This window comes from Aquila chrysaetos, chromosome 17 (genome assembly GCF_900496995.4).
Source record: "Aquila chrysaetos chrysaetos chromosome 17, bAquChr1.4, whole genome shotgun sequence".
Classification (NCBI taxonomy): Eukaryota; Metazoa; Chordata; class Aves; order Accipitriformes; family Accipitridae; genus Aquila; species Aquila chrysaetos.
Window position 1 is genome coordinate 7,057,480 of NC_044020.1, and position 17,751 is coordinate 7,075,230.

The 17,751-nt window shown below is 37.4% G+C and overlaps 1 protein-coding gene across 1 annotated transcript in view; it reads right to left on the minus strand.

Moving 5' to 3' along the window:
* LOC115352799 (PARP1 binding protein) overlaps positions 1–17,751 on the minus strand; it is a 54,331-nt gene that overhangs the window by 22,855 nt on the left and 13,725 nt on the right. Inside the window, exon 6 of the mRNA XM_030041437.2 lies at positions 14,377–14,531. Coding sequence (XP_029897297.1) covers positions 14,377–14,531 — 155 coding nt within the window. The remainder of the gene's footprint in view (positions 1–14,376; positions 14,532–17,751) is intronic.

A 17,751-nucleotide genomic window follows, 5' to 3' on the forward strand; every position in this document is an offset into this window, starting at 1 on the left:
ACTTTTGCATTAGAACTACCAGGTCTCTCCCCAGTGAAACTCCTGACTGATTAGCAGGTACAGTTGTACAGATGATGCTCCAATAGGCAGTATTGAGAGAACTGCACCATGTCTTGCTCCCTCAGACTTGCAAGATCCACATATTTTATGAAAATGGAAACAGAACAGGCTGCCAAGTAGACCACATTATCCGAGTATGTAAAAAAAAGAAAAAAATAATCAATTTTTGAAGAATCACAAGAAAACCCAAAGATCTTGTGTCCAAAAAATGGCTACAGGGACTGAGGCTCTTGTGACAGTGCACCTTCATTTACCCAGACCTGGTGAATGAGGAGAAGCAGTTATGATTCCAAGAATTCCACTGGCCATTTATAAGTGCATATTTCCACTCAAGGGTTGAAAGTGCTGCCCTGAACAACACTGTTCAAAATTAATAAAATAAAATAACTTAAAGTTTATAATGATAGTGAGCATAGTCCTATCACAAGAATGCAAAATCCAAGTGTTAGGAGTGAATTGCTCATTTTGCAAGTGTAATGTGTGGTGGGTATTGCAAAAGCCATATGGAAGTACGAAGGTAGGAATTGCTAGTCATGAGGCACTACTATGACCTACAACTATGAACCAGGTTAAGTGAATTAGCTAGGGGATCACAGATCTTATCTCAGAGATGATCAAAAGCTATATTGAGAAAACAAATGTGTCTTGACTACTTTAATGAAGATTTAGTGAAAGACAGAATAAACCCTTTGGGTTAAAAGCTTAATAATTTTGTCCAGTACCTATACAAAACATTAAGCGAAAGACTGTATGTTTTACCATTGCTTGAGTTTGGGCAAATAAAAAAAGCATTATAAGAACCACTCAGCTCCTACATCATATTGCACCTTTTCCCAAAAGCTTTTTGGAGTTGCAGGCTGCTTGGAAGCTTTATCATTAATTCTCCAGTCTTCTCAGAACATGAACGCATCGTCCAGACCAACAAAGTGGATTATAATCAAGATTCCCCTCACCTCACCAAGCAATCATTTATCTTCTGTTTAACATCACATATACATAAGGACTTCATTATTTCCCCATGACATTTTGTCTTCAATTTAATTCTCTTTCTGCGTATTTTCCTCAATCTTTTTCAGAGTGTGGTAGTCTGTACTTTATTTTTAGATCTAATTTTTAGGGGGTTTTTTCCCCCCTCCCCTTTTACTTTTTCACATAGTTATTTTCACCTTTGAATACCAGCTGATAACACATGTACGAATAAAGGAAGAAATAAAATCATAACAAGAGGCACAAAGGACCCAGTCTTCAAAAAAACTGATTCCCAGGAAAAATAGGTAGAACTCTGTGTTCAGAAAATACCCTGAACTGAAATTAAAAATTGAGACAGCACTCAGGCGAAGTATCATAAACATTTTCTCTGTTCTTACAAGGCATGTATTTATTGCCAGTATTGGAGACAAGATCCTGTGCTTGGGGACACTTCTTTTGGAGTTGTACAATCACATTTCATATCCTTAAAGTAACGTAGATTCTCTGCGGTAACAGTAGTGACTCAAAAAATTAAATGAAAACAAGCAAAAAACACCTCAGCCTTCCAGTCACCATGTTCTTGACAAAAAATTTCCAATGAAGCCAGATATGCTTGCGATGCTAAGTTCAATTATGAGACTGATTTCCTGTCAGACTTTTTTTTTTAAGTTTTATAAAGCCAAAGTATAATGTCAGACAAAAGCAGCAAAAGCAACAGCAATTGTGTTCATTCTGAATTCCTGCTCCAAGAATTTTTCCTTTGCAGTCAATCTGCTTCATGATCTATTGCAATCATCCATCTTCCCTTTCCAATTAACCTACAGTTTCTTTTTCCAGACTTTAAGAAACACTAGCCACTTTCCTGCAACATCTAACAATTGGATAGGATGGCCAACCCTAAAAAAGGGTAGCCTGTTAAATCCTGCCTTTAACAGGAGTATTACTGAAGTTTAACTTTTCTTTTTTCCTGAGAGTTAGGTTTATAATCCAAATCAAAGCAAAAATACAGCATGTTGAGTGTAATCTAACATCAGCCTATCTAGCTCAGACATCAATAGTTTTGATTTAACTATACCATGGACTGTACAAAACAACTCCATATTTATTCACACACCCGGAACTCTTGAGCTGCTATTGGCACATATGGTAGAATTTTTAGATACATCTATGATGCTGCAAATCACAGCTCTGCCAAAAACCCAAAGCAATGGCAAAGGCTTTATTACTCCAGGCGACATAGCCAAGAGTGAGATGATGACTAATTTTTCAACTTCCTCCATGCTCCTGCCTACCTACCCTAAAAGGATACCTTGCAAATTGAAAGAAAGGTATATTTTGTACACATTAAATTCTGAAGATACATTTTAGAGTTCTAATTAGGAGAACCTCCATCAAATGAAACTCCATGTGTCTACATTCATATAAAATATAAAATGAGTGGGCAGAGCTAGGTAAGAATAGGAATTGAGCCAGAGGAAAACTAGTTTATTTATATTGGTTCCTGTTAAAATACATGGAGGGAACTGGGCCAGACACCTTACTGTTTTGACTTATTCTGGCTGAACAAGACTCCTGTAAATAACTTAGAAAACCTGAAGTTAACTTGAAACTTTTTTTTGGCTTTTTTCCAGGTCAAAACCAAATATTTCCACACAATTCTCAGCTTTAACTTTTACAGATTAAAGATTATTCAATTCACATTAGATTTGCAGGCTTGGTTTAACAGAAAAACTTGTGCTTTGCAGAAATTTAGGCACAATGTATGCACTTAGCCAAAAGAAAAGTCACCATGTGAAGTGTCTCTGCACACAGGTTAAGAACTATCCAGATCTTAGCAAGGATAGTAAAAAAAAAAAAAAAAAAAAAAAAAAAAAAAAAAAAAAAAAAGATGAAAAGATGCTGGTGTACCTCTGCTCCAAAAACCACAATTCAGTCTAACCACAAGAGAATGAAAAGTTCAAGGGGAAAAAAAAAAAGAAAAAAAAAATCATCCAGTGCAAGTTGTCAAGAGGTAAGAAGAGAGCACTGCTGAAGAAAAGTTGTCTCAAAGATGCATATAGGAACTGTAGCCAAGTCTCCTGATGCTTCTTGCCAAACTGCTTTATTTCCCTCAGCCCTAAACTGAGTTTCCAAAATAATACCCTCAAATGAGAAAAGCATTGTATTAAATGAGTAGTATCGGTTCCATAAATACTGTGTTGAACCTAGAACTCCAAGACAAACCAGCAGGTGAAAGGATTGACTGAAGTTGTCTTTGAAAGCCAGGTTCAGTCCTTTCTGTCTACATGTATCTTGAGCTTATCTACGTCATTATAATTTCCACACATTTTACACACATATACATGTATGTATGCTGGAAGAAAAAGTATTATTATACATATAGCACTGAGCATCAGTTAATTAAAATAATCATGCCCTTAATTTAAATGTTATGCTCTGTATGTGACTGAATTACCTTGTAGCTTTTCACTGAGGAAAAAAAAAACTGTGATAAAAGCATTTTCTATGTTTATTTTTTTGCCTCTATTACCCAATGCCAACTAAGGATATTTGCTATTAGAAGTAAAGTTCATTTAATCTTTTTCTCCCCATATTCCTTCTTCTTTTCCAAGAAAGAGTTCCAGTCCCCCATCAGATATACACAGTACTAACTGGAGCAAAGAAAAGGAAAAGTTTATTCATACTTCAACCAGAATTTATATAAACAGGCCAAGACATAAAATGCTGACCTAATGTGTGTGGATTAGTACTGAAACAGTGTGCCATAGCTTATGCCATTTTACACCAGAATACGATATAACAAAATAAGTTATGTTGTGAGGTTTGTTTTATTAGTCTTGAATATACTTATAAAATGTTGAATCTACCTTATTTGTGATATTTCATGAATACTTCAAAGCTTACTACAGAAAGCCCTAACTGACCATGTCTAGCAGTTTCAAAAAGTACAGTCAAGCCAGTCTCAGTAGGAGAGGCATCCTTTTAATCTCTGCAGATGCCATCTAGAGCACAAATGGAGATGGCTAGGGCTCTGTCCATGTTTGTAGAGTCCTTTCTGTGGTAAAAAAAAGTAGCATCCTTTTCCCAGATAAGACAATTCACTGCATCAAAAAACAACTTAAGAAATAACCATCTTGAAGATGAAACTATACATTAATTCAACAATAAATGTAATAGTTCCATTTAAAGCAATCAAGTTACCTGAGCAATTTCAGATGCACTATTAGGACTTCATTGTTAGTGAGGTTTAAAAAGATTAACTAAAAGCATGAAGATAAAAGGAAAGTGTGGTAAAAATGCAACTTGTGTTTTTGGGGGGTTGTTTGTTTGTGTTTTGGTTGGGTTTGGTGGTTTTTTGTTGTTGTTGGGATTTTTTTGTTTTGTTTTGGTTTGGGTTTTTTTTACAAAAAAGACACCCTCTGCTAGATTGCTCTGATATTACTCTTTTATGGGTTTATATTACATAACAAATCAGTTGAACTTAAATGAACTTAAAATATCTGGCATTGTACTAGAAAAAAAATATGTCTATGAATGGAATAAGGTTGAAAACTGTTATCCACTTTGCAGTTCCTAACAGCTAGAAGGGCAGCAAAGTTTGTTTTGAATATGGAATTACATGGGCAAAGTTGTCTGTCTTCAGATAATTATTACAGCAGCAAAAGATAAGAATTTTAGTTCTTCTTAATTCTGAAAGAGGAGCAAGAAACCTAATTGAATTCAAGAATGAACTTGATACACTAAACAAAGCAATGCCATTTGTCTAAGAAAATAGAGAACTGGAGAGACCTTGTCCCTTTCCAGTCAGCGTGCCTGCTAACAAGATTTCTCTGATGTTTCATTCAGATCATAGGCTGCTGGCATGAAATATTCTACGATAAAGTGCTTCAGTCTCACATCCATGGTCTTTTAAATCATACTGAAGGAGGACTCTTATTAAATCCAGTTAGCAGTAAACATCTGTCAGTTACCACTATGACAGATGTTGTAAAATAGCAAATTTTTTTTAAAAGCTAATAAATAATATCATCTTCTGTTCAGAGTCATGTGCAACAATATTTCTTTGTTCAAAAAGTATGAACTGAAAGAAATCTCAACTAGAAAACCCACCGCTAACTTTATCTATGATAGAAATAATCAAAGAAAATCCATCAGAGTAACTATAAATGCTAAAAACCCCAAACCTTTAGAAACAATCACCATCCACTGTCTGGCAGGGAATGTTCAGACACAAAAGCCTGGATCCAACAGTACAGTGGTGATCTTCTACTGAGTGGAGTCAGCAAAGTCCAAATGTGACGATCAGCACATCTGTCCAGTATTCCATAGTAAGTCCATAGCAGAAGAGACCTAGAACCAAGCACCCTTTCCCTTCTTTGATGGCCTGCACTATTCTTCATTTGCTTCAGCAGCTGGAGAGGGTCCAACAAGCACTACTATCTTCCATTACACAGTCTCAATTTACACTCTTATCTCCTATCCACAAAAGCCAGGACTGCTGGTCAGGTGGTGAGGAGAAAGCATGTGATCACATGATTAAAGACTATGTTAAAGCATGCATCTCAGGTGGCTGAACTAAGACTTCACTGGCAGCCTCTAAGTGTTTAGTTTTGCCAACAATGTTCAGTTAACTTTTTTTTTTACATTAAAAAGTTCCCAAACATTTTAGATCAACTGCGAGAAGGAGTGGCTTACCATCTTCAGCATGAACCAGCACTAAAAGAGGAGTAGACAGTTCAGGTGGGATTCATCTCACCTGTCTTACAGCTAGAGAAAAACATATATCTACATGAAAGAAAGTGAATCACATGCTAAAAATGCCTTATTTGCATCAGTGCTTCTAAAGGGAGTTTAAAAAAAATAGTACAATGTAAAACTGTACTTGTTAACAAGGCATTGCACAAATCCTATCTTCTGTCGCTGGTTGCTTCTACTAAAAATATTCTCAGATCTTGCGCCTGCTTGAACCCTTTTGGCCTTACATCATCTGTGCCCCAGTCCTATCCATTTCTATCTCATTTTCCTTATCAAACCGTCTTTTCTTATGTTGAGGTAATTAATTTATAAGAAACTAATTGCATGCCTTGTCTATTTTGTTCCTACTGAGATTATCACATAAACAAGCTCCTCAACTTACCTAAAATCTAAATAACATCCGCAACAGCTCTTCTTACAGAACTGGGGCCTTAGTGTGCAAAGTTAATATGATGCAGAAGCACTTTTATTTATTTTCTGGAAATACATCTTTGTGGAAAAGACTAAAGTAGCATACAGAAAAAAAAAAAAAAAAAAAAAGAGTTGAGGATATGGACAATATTCAAAACCTGATAAAAAGCAGAACAGACTCCTGAAGCCTATTCCAAGAACAGAAAAGAATATATCAAAATTCTATTATACTAAGGTCAACATTTTTATTCATTCATTTCAACTTCTCCAACAGAGGTAAAAAATAGATCACAAATATATAACTATCTAACTTATGTAGTGGGAACAAATGTCTTAAAACAGATTACAAACACCTAGAGATCATGGGGTGGGAGGGGATCACAGCCTTTTTCTTCGTTATGGATTTAGAGAGCTGTTTTAGAGCTTGATAAGAACTGAACAGTTATGCAATTTTTTAATTTAAATCTATATGAAGAGAGTAGCAATCTAAGTCTATTCTCAAACACAAAGAAGCAGGATGTCAACTAGAGCTTCATCTACCCGGGTAGAAGAGCAGGACAAAATTTATCTAAGAAACAATACAAAATACAAATGCTTTTAACAGAGCAGTAACTGTGCCTTTAAAGTAAACCAAATATTTTTTCTAATTCTGTTGTATGCATAAATTTTTTAAAAAAATCAGTAGTTCATGTTAATTTAGATATCAAAATTTCAACAATAAAATTGTATCAGTGAACTTATCTAGATTTTACATGTATCTGTAAAAGAAAAAGTAATTGTATCAAAACACTCATAGTACTAAAAAATTCCACCTCAAACAACAGACGAATGCATTATTACTCTGATTTTTTAAATGATACAGAACTAAATATTAGGTGAAGACCCTACCTTGGACCCTTTGGAGTTTTGCATTTTATTAGACCCACAGTAAAAGCACAGCAAAAAAGAATCCTGTTGCTAAGTATTTTTCCATGTCACTGCTGCTGCTTTTGCTGTATTGCCAAAAATTTCTATCTTTTAGCTTGGTGGAAGAAACCACACTGACTCTTGCTCAGGAAGTGCCACCATCTAAAAGATCTGGCACCTTCCCAAGAACTTACTGAAAAAAAAAAAAAAAAGTTGGTGTTCTGTGAGTGTCTGCTCTCACCAAGATTAATTTTGGATAGTCATACCAAGCAATGCTCCTCAAGTCCAGTGACAAAGCTACTATAAAAGTAAACAACTACTCTTGTCAGAGTAAGATTCTTGATGAGCAGCTATGCATGTTCCATGCTACAGTTCCATTGTTCCACCATAACATATCCAACTTAATAGTTCCCTCTAGACAATCACTTTCCTGTAATTTACTGAAAGTTACCAGGATTAGAATTATGGGCAGGGAGCTGCCAGACTGCTTCTCAAATCTGGATTAGAGAGGGGCCATGGAAACAGATGAACTAGTAGTTTGATATCTGTATATCTGGCATAAGGCTAAGATTTTTCAATCCAGCACTGATATAAAAGTGCCACAGAAACACAGCCTCAGTGTCTTCTTTTTAATTAAGGGACTATACTTGAAATTCAATATCTAGGACATAATGCTCTGTGTATTCTCCAGCACCAGCCTAAATTAGGGAGTTAAGGAATGGGAAAGTAAATTACCAAATCACAATTTAATTAAATGCAGTATTGTACAATTGGGGCACTTAAGATACCACATTTGAACTGTGATGTCTCAAGTCAGAGTTACCCTCAAAAGATCAGCTTTTCCAACTAAAGTTTTCTATTTTCTTGCAAATCCAATTTAAACCACAATTAAGTTTATTTTAAAAATTTTTTACTTCTAAATATATTTTAAAACATTCTCAACATAAATTTAAATGAAGACAATCAGATTAAAGTATATCAGTATTTCCATTATAAAGTTAAATGTATATGTAAAGCAGATAATTTACTTCAAAATTCTGTTAAAGTACATTAGTCTTTGAAGTGGCAAGCATTTTCAGGGAAAATTTTTTAGGAGTCTGGTTTAAACATAATTTTTTTTCTTATTAAATAATTATTTTCCTACATAAGCCTTTCTGATATTTTTCTATTTCTTCAAAATGCAAGAGCATTCTTAATTAAGTCACAGGCACAATGTTTGTTAACATGGTAGAATGGTAATATAGGCTTAATTTGGGTCATTCTATATAATCAGTAGCTTTCACTGTAAATATTTAAACACCAAAATATTCTTCATTTCAATAATGCTATTAGTTTAGAAACTAAGGTTAGAGTGTCTAAGTTCTCAGTATTTTACTGAGAAACAGCACATTGCAAATACTCTAAAACAGTGTAAATAGATTTATCCAATAAAACACAATAAAACCAGTTAGAAGGAATAAGCTCCTCATGGTTACAGAGCTGCAACTTCATTGGAATAACCAAGACATGGTGGGACAGCCTGATAGCTGGAGTGCTGCAAAGGATGAATACAACAAGCTCTTCAGGAAAGACAAGGTTGGGGATTGCCCTCTGTATGCAGGAACAGCTCAGAGGTATGGAGGAGCTCTTCTACTGGACAAACAAGAGGCTCATTGAGAGCTTGTGAATCAGGTTCAGAGTTTGCTATAGTCAACCCAACACATGTGAGGAAACAGGCAAAGTATTCTTAAAGCGAGTCTCAGCAGGCTCTGTATCAGACCCTGGTTCTTACAGGGCGCTGCCCCAACATCCGCTGGAAGAGCATCACAATAGGATGCAAGCAGTCAAGATATCTAGAGGGTGTCAGGGATACTGGATGGCTGACACACGGGGTTACACACAGCTGGGTCTGCTATTCACTAACAAAGAAGAATTGGTCGGGGATGTGGAGGAAAAAAAAAAAAAAGAATCAGTGGCAGCCTTGGCTGTAGCAATCATGAAGTACTGGAGTTCAAGATCCTAGGGGAGAGAGGAAAGCAAGTAGTAGAGTATAGACCATGACTTTAGGAGAGCAGATTTCAGCTTATTCAGTGAACTGGTACATGGAATCCCATGTGAGATAATTCTAAAAGGCAAAGGAGCTCAGGAAAGCTGACACGTTATTAATGACAGCATATTACAAGCACAAGAACAGTCCATCACAATATTCAGAAAAACATGTAGAAATATCAGTAGACCAGCTTGGCTAAACAGTGAACTGATGACAGAGCTTCAAGGGACAGGTTATGAACAAATAATCTAGAAACAGGGGAGGTCCCTGACAAATGGAGAAACACAAATGTTTGCAAAAAAGACCAGAAGGGCAGTTTGGGGAACACAGGCTCAGCTGCCTCACTTTGTTACCTGAGAAAATAATGTAAAATGTCCTCTGAGAAAACATTTCTGGGCATGCGAAGGATTAGGTGCAGGCTGATAACGGTAAGCATAGATTTATCAAGTGTAAATTATGCCTGACCAATCTGTTTGCTTCCTATAGTAGACTGGCTCTGCAGACCAGGGGAGAATGGTGGATGCCACTTACCTTGATTTTAGCAAAGCTTTCAACACTGTCAGAAAATACTCTCAACATACAAGTTTGGATGTTACAGTCTGGATGGACAGACAACTAGATGTGTTAAAAACTGGTTGGATGATCAGGCTTAGAAGGTAGTAAACATGTACTGTATCTGGAGGCCAGTAACAAACGGAATACCATAGGGGACTACCCTGGAACCTGTTTTTTTCTTTTAAATGTCTGGTGGTGACTCACTGATAAAAATACATGCTCATCAAGTTTGCAGATGACACCAAATTGGATGGAATGGTCAATATGCTTGAGGGCAGAGCTGCCATGCAGAGATACCTAAATAGATGGAGTAATGGGCTGACAAGAACCATATGAAATTCAACAGGACATGCAAAGTCTTGGAAAAGGATAACCCCTTGCAATGATACAGGCTAGGGAGCAGCTCTATGTAAAAGGACCTGGGAGTCTTGATGCATGTTCAGCAAGCTAACCATGAGCCAGGAGCGTGCCTTGGCAGCAAAGGCGGCCAACAGTATCCTTGGCTGCATCAACGGTAGCATAGCCAGTAGTCTGAGGAATGTGATTATCCTTCTCTAATCAGCACTAGTTGGACCAAATTTAGAATACTGTGTCCAGTTTTGGGCCCCCCAGTCCACGAAAAACATTGATAAACTGGAGCAAGTTCAGCAGAGGGCTGCCAAGCTGGTCAGGGAGACATGCCCTGTGAGAAGCAGCTAAGGGAACAGCTTATTCAGTCTAGGGAAGAGAAAGCTTCAGGGGGATCTAACAGCTTTCCAATACCTACAAGAAGGTAACCAAGAAGATGGAGCCAGGCTCCTCATGTTGGCAGTCAGTGGAAGGAAAAGAGACAACAGGCATAAATTGAAACAAGAGAGGTCCCAACTCGACATAAGGAAAAAAACTTTTCACCATGAGGACACTCAAGCAGTGGAACAGGTTGCCAAGACAGACTGAAAACCTCCAGGAATGGAGACTGCACAAAGCTTGACTGGATAAAGCCCTGATTAACCTAGGCTGACCCCATAATTGACCCTGCTTTGAGCAGGATGTTGGACCAAAAACTTCCTGATGCTCCTTCCAGCCTGAATCGTTCTATGATCCTACGTTTAAGGAGTCCTATAGACAATGTTTTGCACATGCTTGCACAACCCTCCAGCAACTTTAGAACACAAAACTCCAGGGCTGCGTGAATGCTATCCAATTAACAACTCAAACATTCAGCACAAGACCAGATAAAGTCTCATGTGCTTTCTCTCCCAAAATACTACTGCATGTCCAGATGCAATCACAGCTTCACAAAGACAACACATAAGAAATAGCATTTTCCCTGTCAAGGGAAAGCTCAATGCACTAATCCACGTGCATGATCAAGTCAAGCTGTATAACTTCTACAATTGACTGCGGAAGACTTCTCATGGACCTGAAATGAAGACCCACTCCAAAGCATCACACTCACTCAAATGTGTTGAATGAAACAATACAGCTAACTTTAAACAGCTACTAAAGTGAGCTGTGCAATAGTGGCACCTAGTGGTCAGTGCTTACAGCGAAGTCAGGGCCCAATTCAAGACGAAAATTTACCGCCCATCTACCGACCTTGCTACTCCAGAAAATCAGTTGGGACTTTTGAAGCGTATATATATATGTATATACACACACACGCATCTCTATATGAACCAACAAGTGCAGTAACCAATAAGACAAATGCCCTTCCATCATTCACTTAAGTCACACACATATTTTATGAACTTGAAAAAAGTCATTCCAGAAATAGAATAACTTCTTTCCAGATGCAAGAAGCATTATTGTCTGGCCTAAAAGAGAAACATGTCCAGAATGATGGATTAGTACTGCACCTTTTCATTTATACCAACAGAAAAGAGTTTCCAGATCCTCAGGTGTATAATAATCATCTACTTCACTGACAAATACAACATTGATATGTTTCTTGTCAAGAAACAGGCACAAAAAGTAGAACATGCAAGCTTTCTATTTACTGCATAAACACTGTCCAAGAATCTGTAAATAGTTTTAGTCTTACAAGTTTTACAGCATCCCCAAACTTTAAGGAATGTTCATGCTACTGATTCTTGAAAGATTAGTGATTTCTTCTAATCTTAGGCATCTGGAGAACAAGCAGAGGCAAAATTGAACCATTTCAAAATTCCAGAGATTTGTAAGAATGTTGGTTCTGCTCAGTGAATACACCTTGAAACTACCTAAGTTCATTATATCTTTCCATTTCTCCTGCTATCAGGTCTGCTTGCACTTCGTACCATATTTGAATCAAATCATCATAGTTTCATTAAATTTCCACTCTGACAGTTTTCCCTTCCCTTATTTATCTACTATTCACTTTCTTAGCCTAATGACTTGGGGATGAGAAACACATTTTTGTTATTCTCCATAGGTTGGCAGGTGCTTGGTTGCACCATATGTCCTATTATGTTCAAAATATTCTTAAGCACACCTACCTCATCACTGTCCAACATCTTCAGTTTGGTTTCTAGGTTTCCAAAGCAAAGGAACTTAACTCAGGCAGAGGAAGAAAGCCTCTTTTCAACATGCGTTCTACAATGTACCAAGCATTTATTTGGCTACTTTGTATTTTATGCAAGTTCAAGTTTCATAAGATGTCCACTGTAACAAGATGAAACTGAAATAACAGACTTCTAATCATTAAGTAAACAACCAAAAATACTGCATTTTTCTTGTGGCATAGCAAATACCGAGACCTGTTTTTTGGAGCTTGGCTGATCTCTGCATCAGAGAAACAGCAATACTACAGATAGGTTGTCGTTTGCTCAGATTTCTCAGCAGGCTTCTAGAGACTAAACAATGGGATCTTTTGCTGCATTGTTGCTTTTCTCCCTCTGCTCTTTAGAATGCAGTAGTAAAAGAACTAGAGAAATTTCTTGTGTAAAACTGCATATTCTGAAATTCATAACTGTTACATCACAGGCAGGGCATACAGACAGTCCTCGCTCATATGGCTTACCAAACACTTCAGAAAAATACTTTTTTGTTCACCAATGTTGTGACTTTTACAGTTTTTAAGCTATATACTAGTCCTATAATATTTGAGAACTTCAGCATACTAATGAAGATTCTTTCAAAGACAGCCAACTGATTGGTATATTTCTATAAGCACTGAGCTACTATATAGATACATACATAGAAATAGCAGTATTTTACATCGTGAGGTTATAAAGCCTATACAGAGTACAAGAGATACTAGAAACACCACAGTACAACTAGCTTCCATTCTTGGTCAGTGATACAACCAACACCTACACGTATACATGCAAACTAATGAACACACCAGAATCTGATGTTAACGAGATTTATATCCCAGAATAAATGGGACAGCAGGTACAGCAGAGGAAGCAACAGAATAAATAGCTGAATGCTGAAAAGAATTTCCAAGCTCTAGAGAATTCTCCAAATTAGAAATTGATAATTCCCAGCAACTATCCCACTCTGATTTTTCTCACATGCCTTAAACATAAGGGTAATTAACAAGACATAGCATTTCATGTTACACTTTGCTGAACTGTATACACCTGAAAAAGTGGTCTTTCCACCCTGAAAAGTAAGTTCATGCACATAAGTGTCTTTCCATTTCTCATTTTTATCAATGTACAGTGCCAGATGATTTAAATAAATTAAAATGCATACATTAGATGTTGAATCAAAAGTTTTCTTTATTTACCAGCACAGACAGCATGTCTTTGGCATCCAGGATGTTGAAATGAAAAAACAAAAAAACACAATTTAAAAGTAAAATAAAAACTGCAAAACAACTTCAGAAATACCTCCCACTTCCAGCTTCAATACAATCTGAACAGTAATTTAAATAATGCTTATGGTTTGCTTATAACATTTTGTTTTCAGCTGTGCAGATTAGACTCAATTCAGTCTAAAAAAAAAGATTCTTTAGTATCAAGGACAGAACTATTACAGCTGACTTGCTAAATATTTGTATAGAAAAATTACTGATTATAAATGAAAAAAAAAATACTAACTTCTATAATGCTTAAGAAAATTGCTCTTCTCTCTGTACTAATGCCAGCACTTACCAATTCAAATTCCTGTGTTACACTTACACTTCTCTAATTAATGCCACATTTATAAGCCTGCCCAAAAGACTAACTTCAGGTCTTGAAAAACATTCAAAAATCAATGACTTCACCAGAGCCTTCCTAAGAAATAATTCTTATGCTTCACTTATGAGGTTAAAAAGAAGAGAAAAGAAACGCTAAATAACTGATGTCACCATTTGTCAGCAGCAATAAAGACTCCTTTTATATAAAGGTATATAAAATAAAATGACAAAAAGAAAGTAATTAACAAGCAAGAAGTAAAGCACATATTAGTTTAGGTACTTACCAGACCCACAAGATTGAAATCTTTGGAAGTTCATTTACAACTAGGGAACTAACCAAATAGCCATATATCCATTGATTTCATAAAAATGTAATACAAAGAGTAACCTTAAAAATCTATAAGCTTGCCCCAATTGTTTTTCAAATTTTTATATTTCCTAATAAGATTTAAGTTGTAAACATTTACTCTGAATTATTAAATAAGTAAATGATTAGATTTTCCTTCATTCCCTCTCCTCGAGACACATGCACAAGAAAGAAAAAAAAAAAAAAAAAAAAAAAGAGGTGCTCAACAAGACAAAAATATAACAGAAATTCTATTACCTTGGATTTAAGATTTCACCAACAATTTCTTGCAGCTTGTCAATAAAATTAACAAAGCTTGAAAGCCCCTTTACATGGACTCTTAAAGGATCAAATAATGAAGATGCACAGCCTCTTCCTCCAAGTTCTATGGTTCGGATAAAAGACGTTGCCATCTATTAGAAGAAATATTCAGAAATACGAAACTGTAGACATACACAAAATATAGGTATATTGAAGTGAGCCTCTCCTACAGATTTGCAAACTGTATAACAGCTGGTTGATAGCAGAAATAATTTAACTGATATCAATAGAATACCTCTTAACCTTTGTACATCTCACCATAAATATTTGCAAGATCAATACTTAAATAGTGCAGCAGCATTAAAAAAAAACACAAGCCAAGGCAAAAGTGACCCAGCTAATTTATATTTTCATTGGCCTTTTGACAGCTTAGAAAAAACTTTATTAACACAGGGTATAGAATTTTTATGTTGTTGTTGCTGCTCTTTAAATGCCTGTGCTGACCTCACAGAAACTACTGTTATATTCAGACAGCTGTCTACGACCCAAGAACAATTTTAACATAGGCATGTAAAAGTTGACTTCAGTAGTATATTTATTTTCAGAAGCGCAAATAAAAATAACATATACTCAAATCTTCTGAATAATTGTGACAGTTAAGGCTTCTGTCATACAGAACATACCATACAGGTACCCAATTCTGAAAGTTTCCATATATTTTTATATGCTATAAAGACACTGAAAACAAGAGATGTCCCAAAAGCAGTACGCCTTAGAGGACAACTCTTCAAACTTTAAGGCAACAGTCAGAATAAAAAGCTTAGCAGTTCTCTAGAAAGGCGAAAGTAAAGATGACAATCCAACATCTTGACACAGATGCAGTAACATTAATTCTACATATAAATTTTAATTTCAGACTATACAGCTAAATCATAAAGCTCTTAAGACTGGAAAGAGTACAACTGGAATTACTCTAGCAAAGAAAGTAAACCTGCCAGTATTCCTGCCTTTGTGCTAAAGATTTCCTGTGGATCAAGTACAGTTCATAGGACCTTGCTTTCCCAATGGAAAATATTCTGGCTTTGCAAGATTTCTACAAGACACAGATGCCAGAAAAGAAGATTTCTTTACACGGTAGAGAAGTTTCCCCTCTGGCAACTGTGAGGAAGAGGTAATAAATCCAGTCCAAGCACATACTTTTTTTATACAATGTTAACAGAGCATTAGGAGCTAAAATAATTAATCCTGGAACTGAGATTTCACAAATTTTCCATATTTATTCAACCATAAAAATCTGAGAATGCAGCTGCTTCAGTGACTGTTACATACCCATACTGTTTTTCCTTGGTCTGCTGTTGTCTGCACTGAGGCCACCGTGCATGCAAAATTTGATTATTTTGAATATAAAGGACTACAGCGGTTCTTTGGAGAAAGGATTCTTACTCATCTTATTCCAACTATTTTTGAGATGGCTCTGTGCTGACTATAACTACTGTAAGTATAAATACACCTCACATACCAAACCAGAGTCTTTAGCAGCAAGCCTGTGAGCATTGCACATTGATGCTGTAACTTTTTATATTCCTACACAAGTGCATTGAGAGAGTATACCACTGTCTCGAGGTTTTTCTTTCAGCTCTGTGCCTTTGAGGATAAAATGAGCAGGAATGTCCCATACCAATCACATCTTAAAGAGTATTTCAAGACCAATCAAGCTGCAAATAACTGGAAAGCATTACCCTCCCCAAATTCCAAGTCAAAGCTGAAAATACTACAATACCGCCCTTTCGATTTTTGGCCTCTGTTCTAGTGTACATGTCAAAGGCAGGGTTTTATCACCAGGTTGCTCTAAAAAAAGTAACTTATACACAGAAATACTTTAGGTTCCAGATGTCTCAAGTTTAACAAATGCACAGAAATATGCTGATTTACTATTTAACCAAAATACATACTTAGAGCGCTTTAAAGCTGAAGCTCATTGTAATATATTGTTAGTGGCTTAGTTTTGTTAATGTTAATACTGCTTTGTGATTTTTTTTTAACCCAAACTCATTGCTGCATTGGGCTTGTGTGGCAAGGTTTTGGTAGCTGGGGGCTACAGGAGTGGCTTCTGTGAGAAGCTGCTGGAAGCTTTCCCCATGTCCGACAGAGCCAATACCAGCCAGCTCTAAGATGGACCTGCCGCTGGCCAAGGTCGAGCCCATCAGTGATAGTGGTTAGCACCTCTGGGATAAAAGATTTAAGAAGGAAAAAAAAAAGTTGCAGGGCACACAGAAACGGCAGCTGGAGAGAGGACTGAGAACATGTAAAAGAAACATCCCTGCAGACACCAAGGTCAGTGAAGGAGGGGGAGGAGGTGCTCCAGGCACCGGAGCAGAGATTCCCCTGCAGCCCGTGGGGAAGACCATGGTGAGGCAGGCTGTCCCCCTGCAGCCCAGGGAGGTCCACGGGGGAGCAGATATCCACCTGCAGCTCGGGGAGGACCCCATGCCGGAGCAGGGGGATGCCTGAAGGAGGCTGTGACCCCATGGGAAGCCTGCGCTGGAGCAGGCTCCTGGCAGGACCTGTGGCCCCGTGGAGAGAGGAGCCCACCCTGGAGCAGGTTTTCTGGCAGGACTTGTGACCCCGTGGGGGACCCACACTGGAGCAGTCTGTGCCTGAAGGACTGCACCCCATGGAAGGGACCCACACTGGAGCAGTTCGTGAAGAACTGTAGCCCGTGGGAAGGACTCACGTTGGAGAAGTTCGTGGAGGACTGTCTCGCATGAGAGGGACCCCACGCTGGAGCAGGGGAAGAGTGTGAGGAGTCCTGCCCCTGAGGAGGATGAAGCCACAGAGACAATGTGTGATGAACTGACCTCAACTCCCATTCCTGTCCCCCTGTGCTGCTGCCAGGGAGCAGGTAGAGAAAATCAGGAGTAAAGTTGAGCCCAGGAAGAAGGGAGGGGTGGGAGGAAGGTGTTTTAAGATTTGGTTTTATTTCTTATTACCCTACTCTGACTTGATTGGTAATAAGTTAAATTAATTTTTCTCAAGTCAAGTCTGTTTTGCCCATGACAGTAATTGGTGAGTGATCTCTCCCTGTTCTTATCTCAACCCATGAGCTTTTTGTTATATTTTCTCTCCCCTGTCCAGTTGAGGAGGGGGACTGATAGAGTGGCTTTGGTGGGCACCTGGGTTAACCCACCACAATTGCTTTTAGAGGTATTTGGTAAGGAGCAACATCTAGTCTAATGCCATCTTTTCTTCCTCTCTCTTTTTTCTTTGATATGCATACTCATGACCTCACTTCACACTATTTACCAAGACTTAAAAATTTTAAAAGCAATAATAAAAAGCATATCTTATATTCATGTTTAAGATAGTAAACAT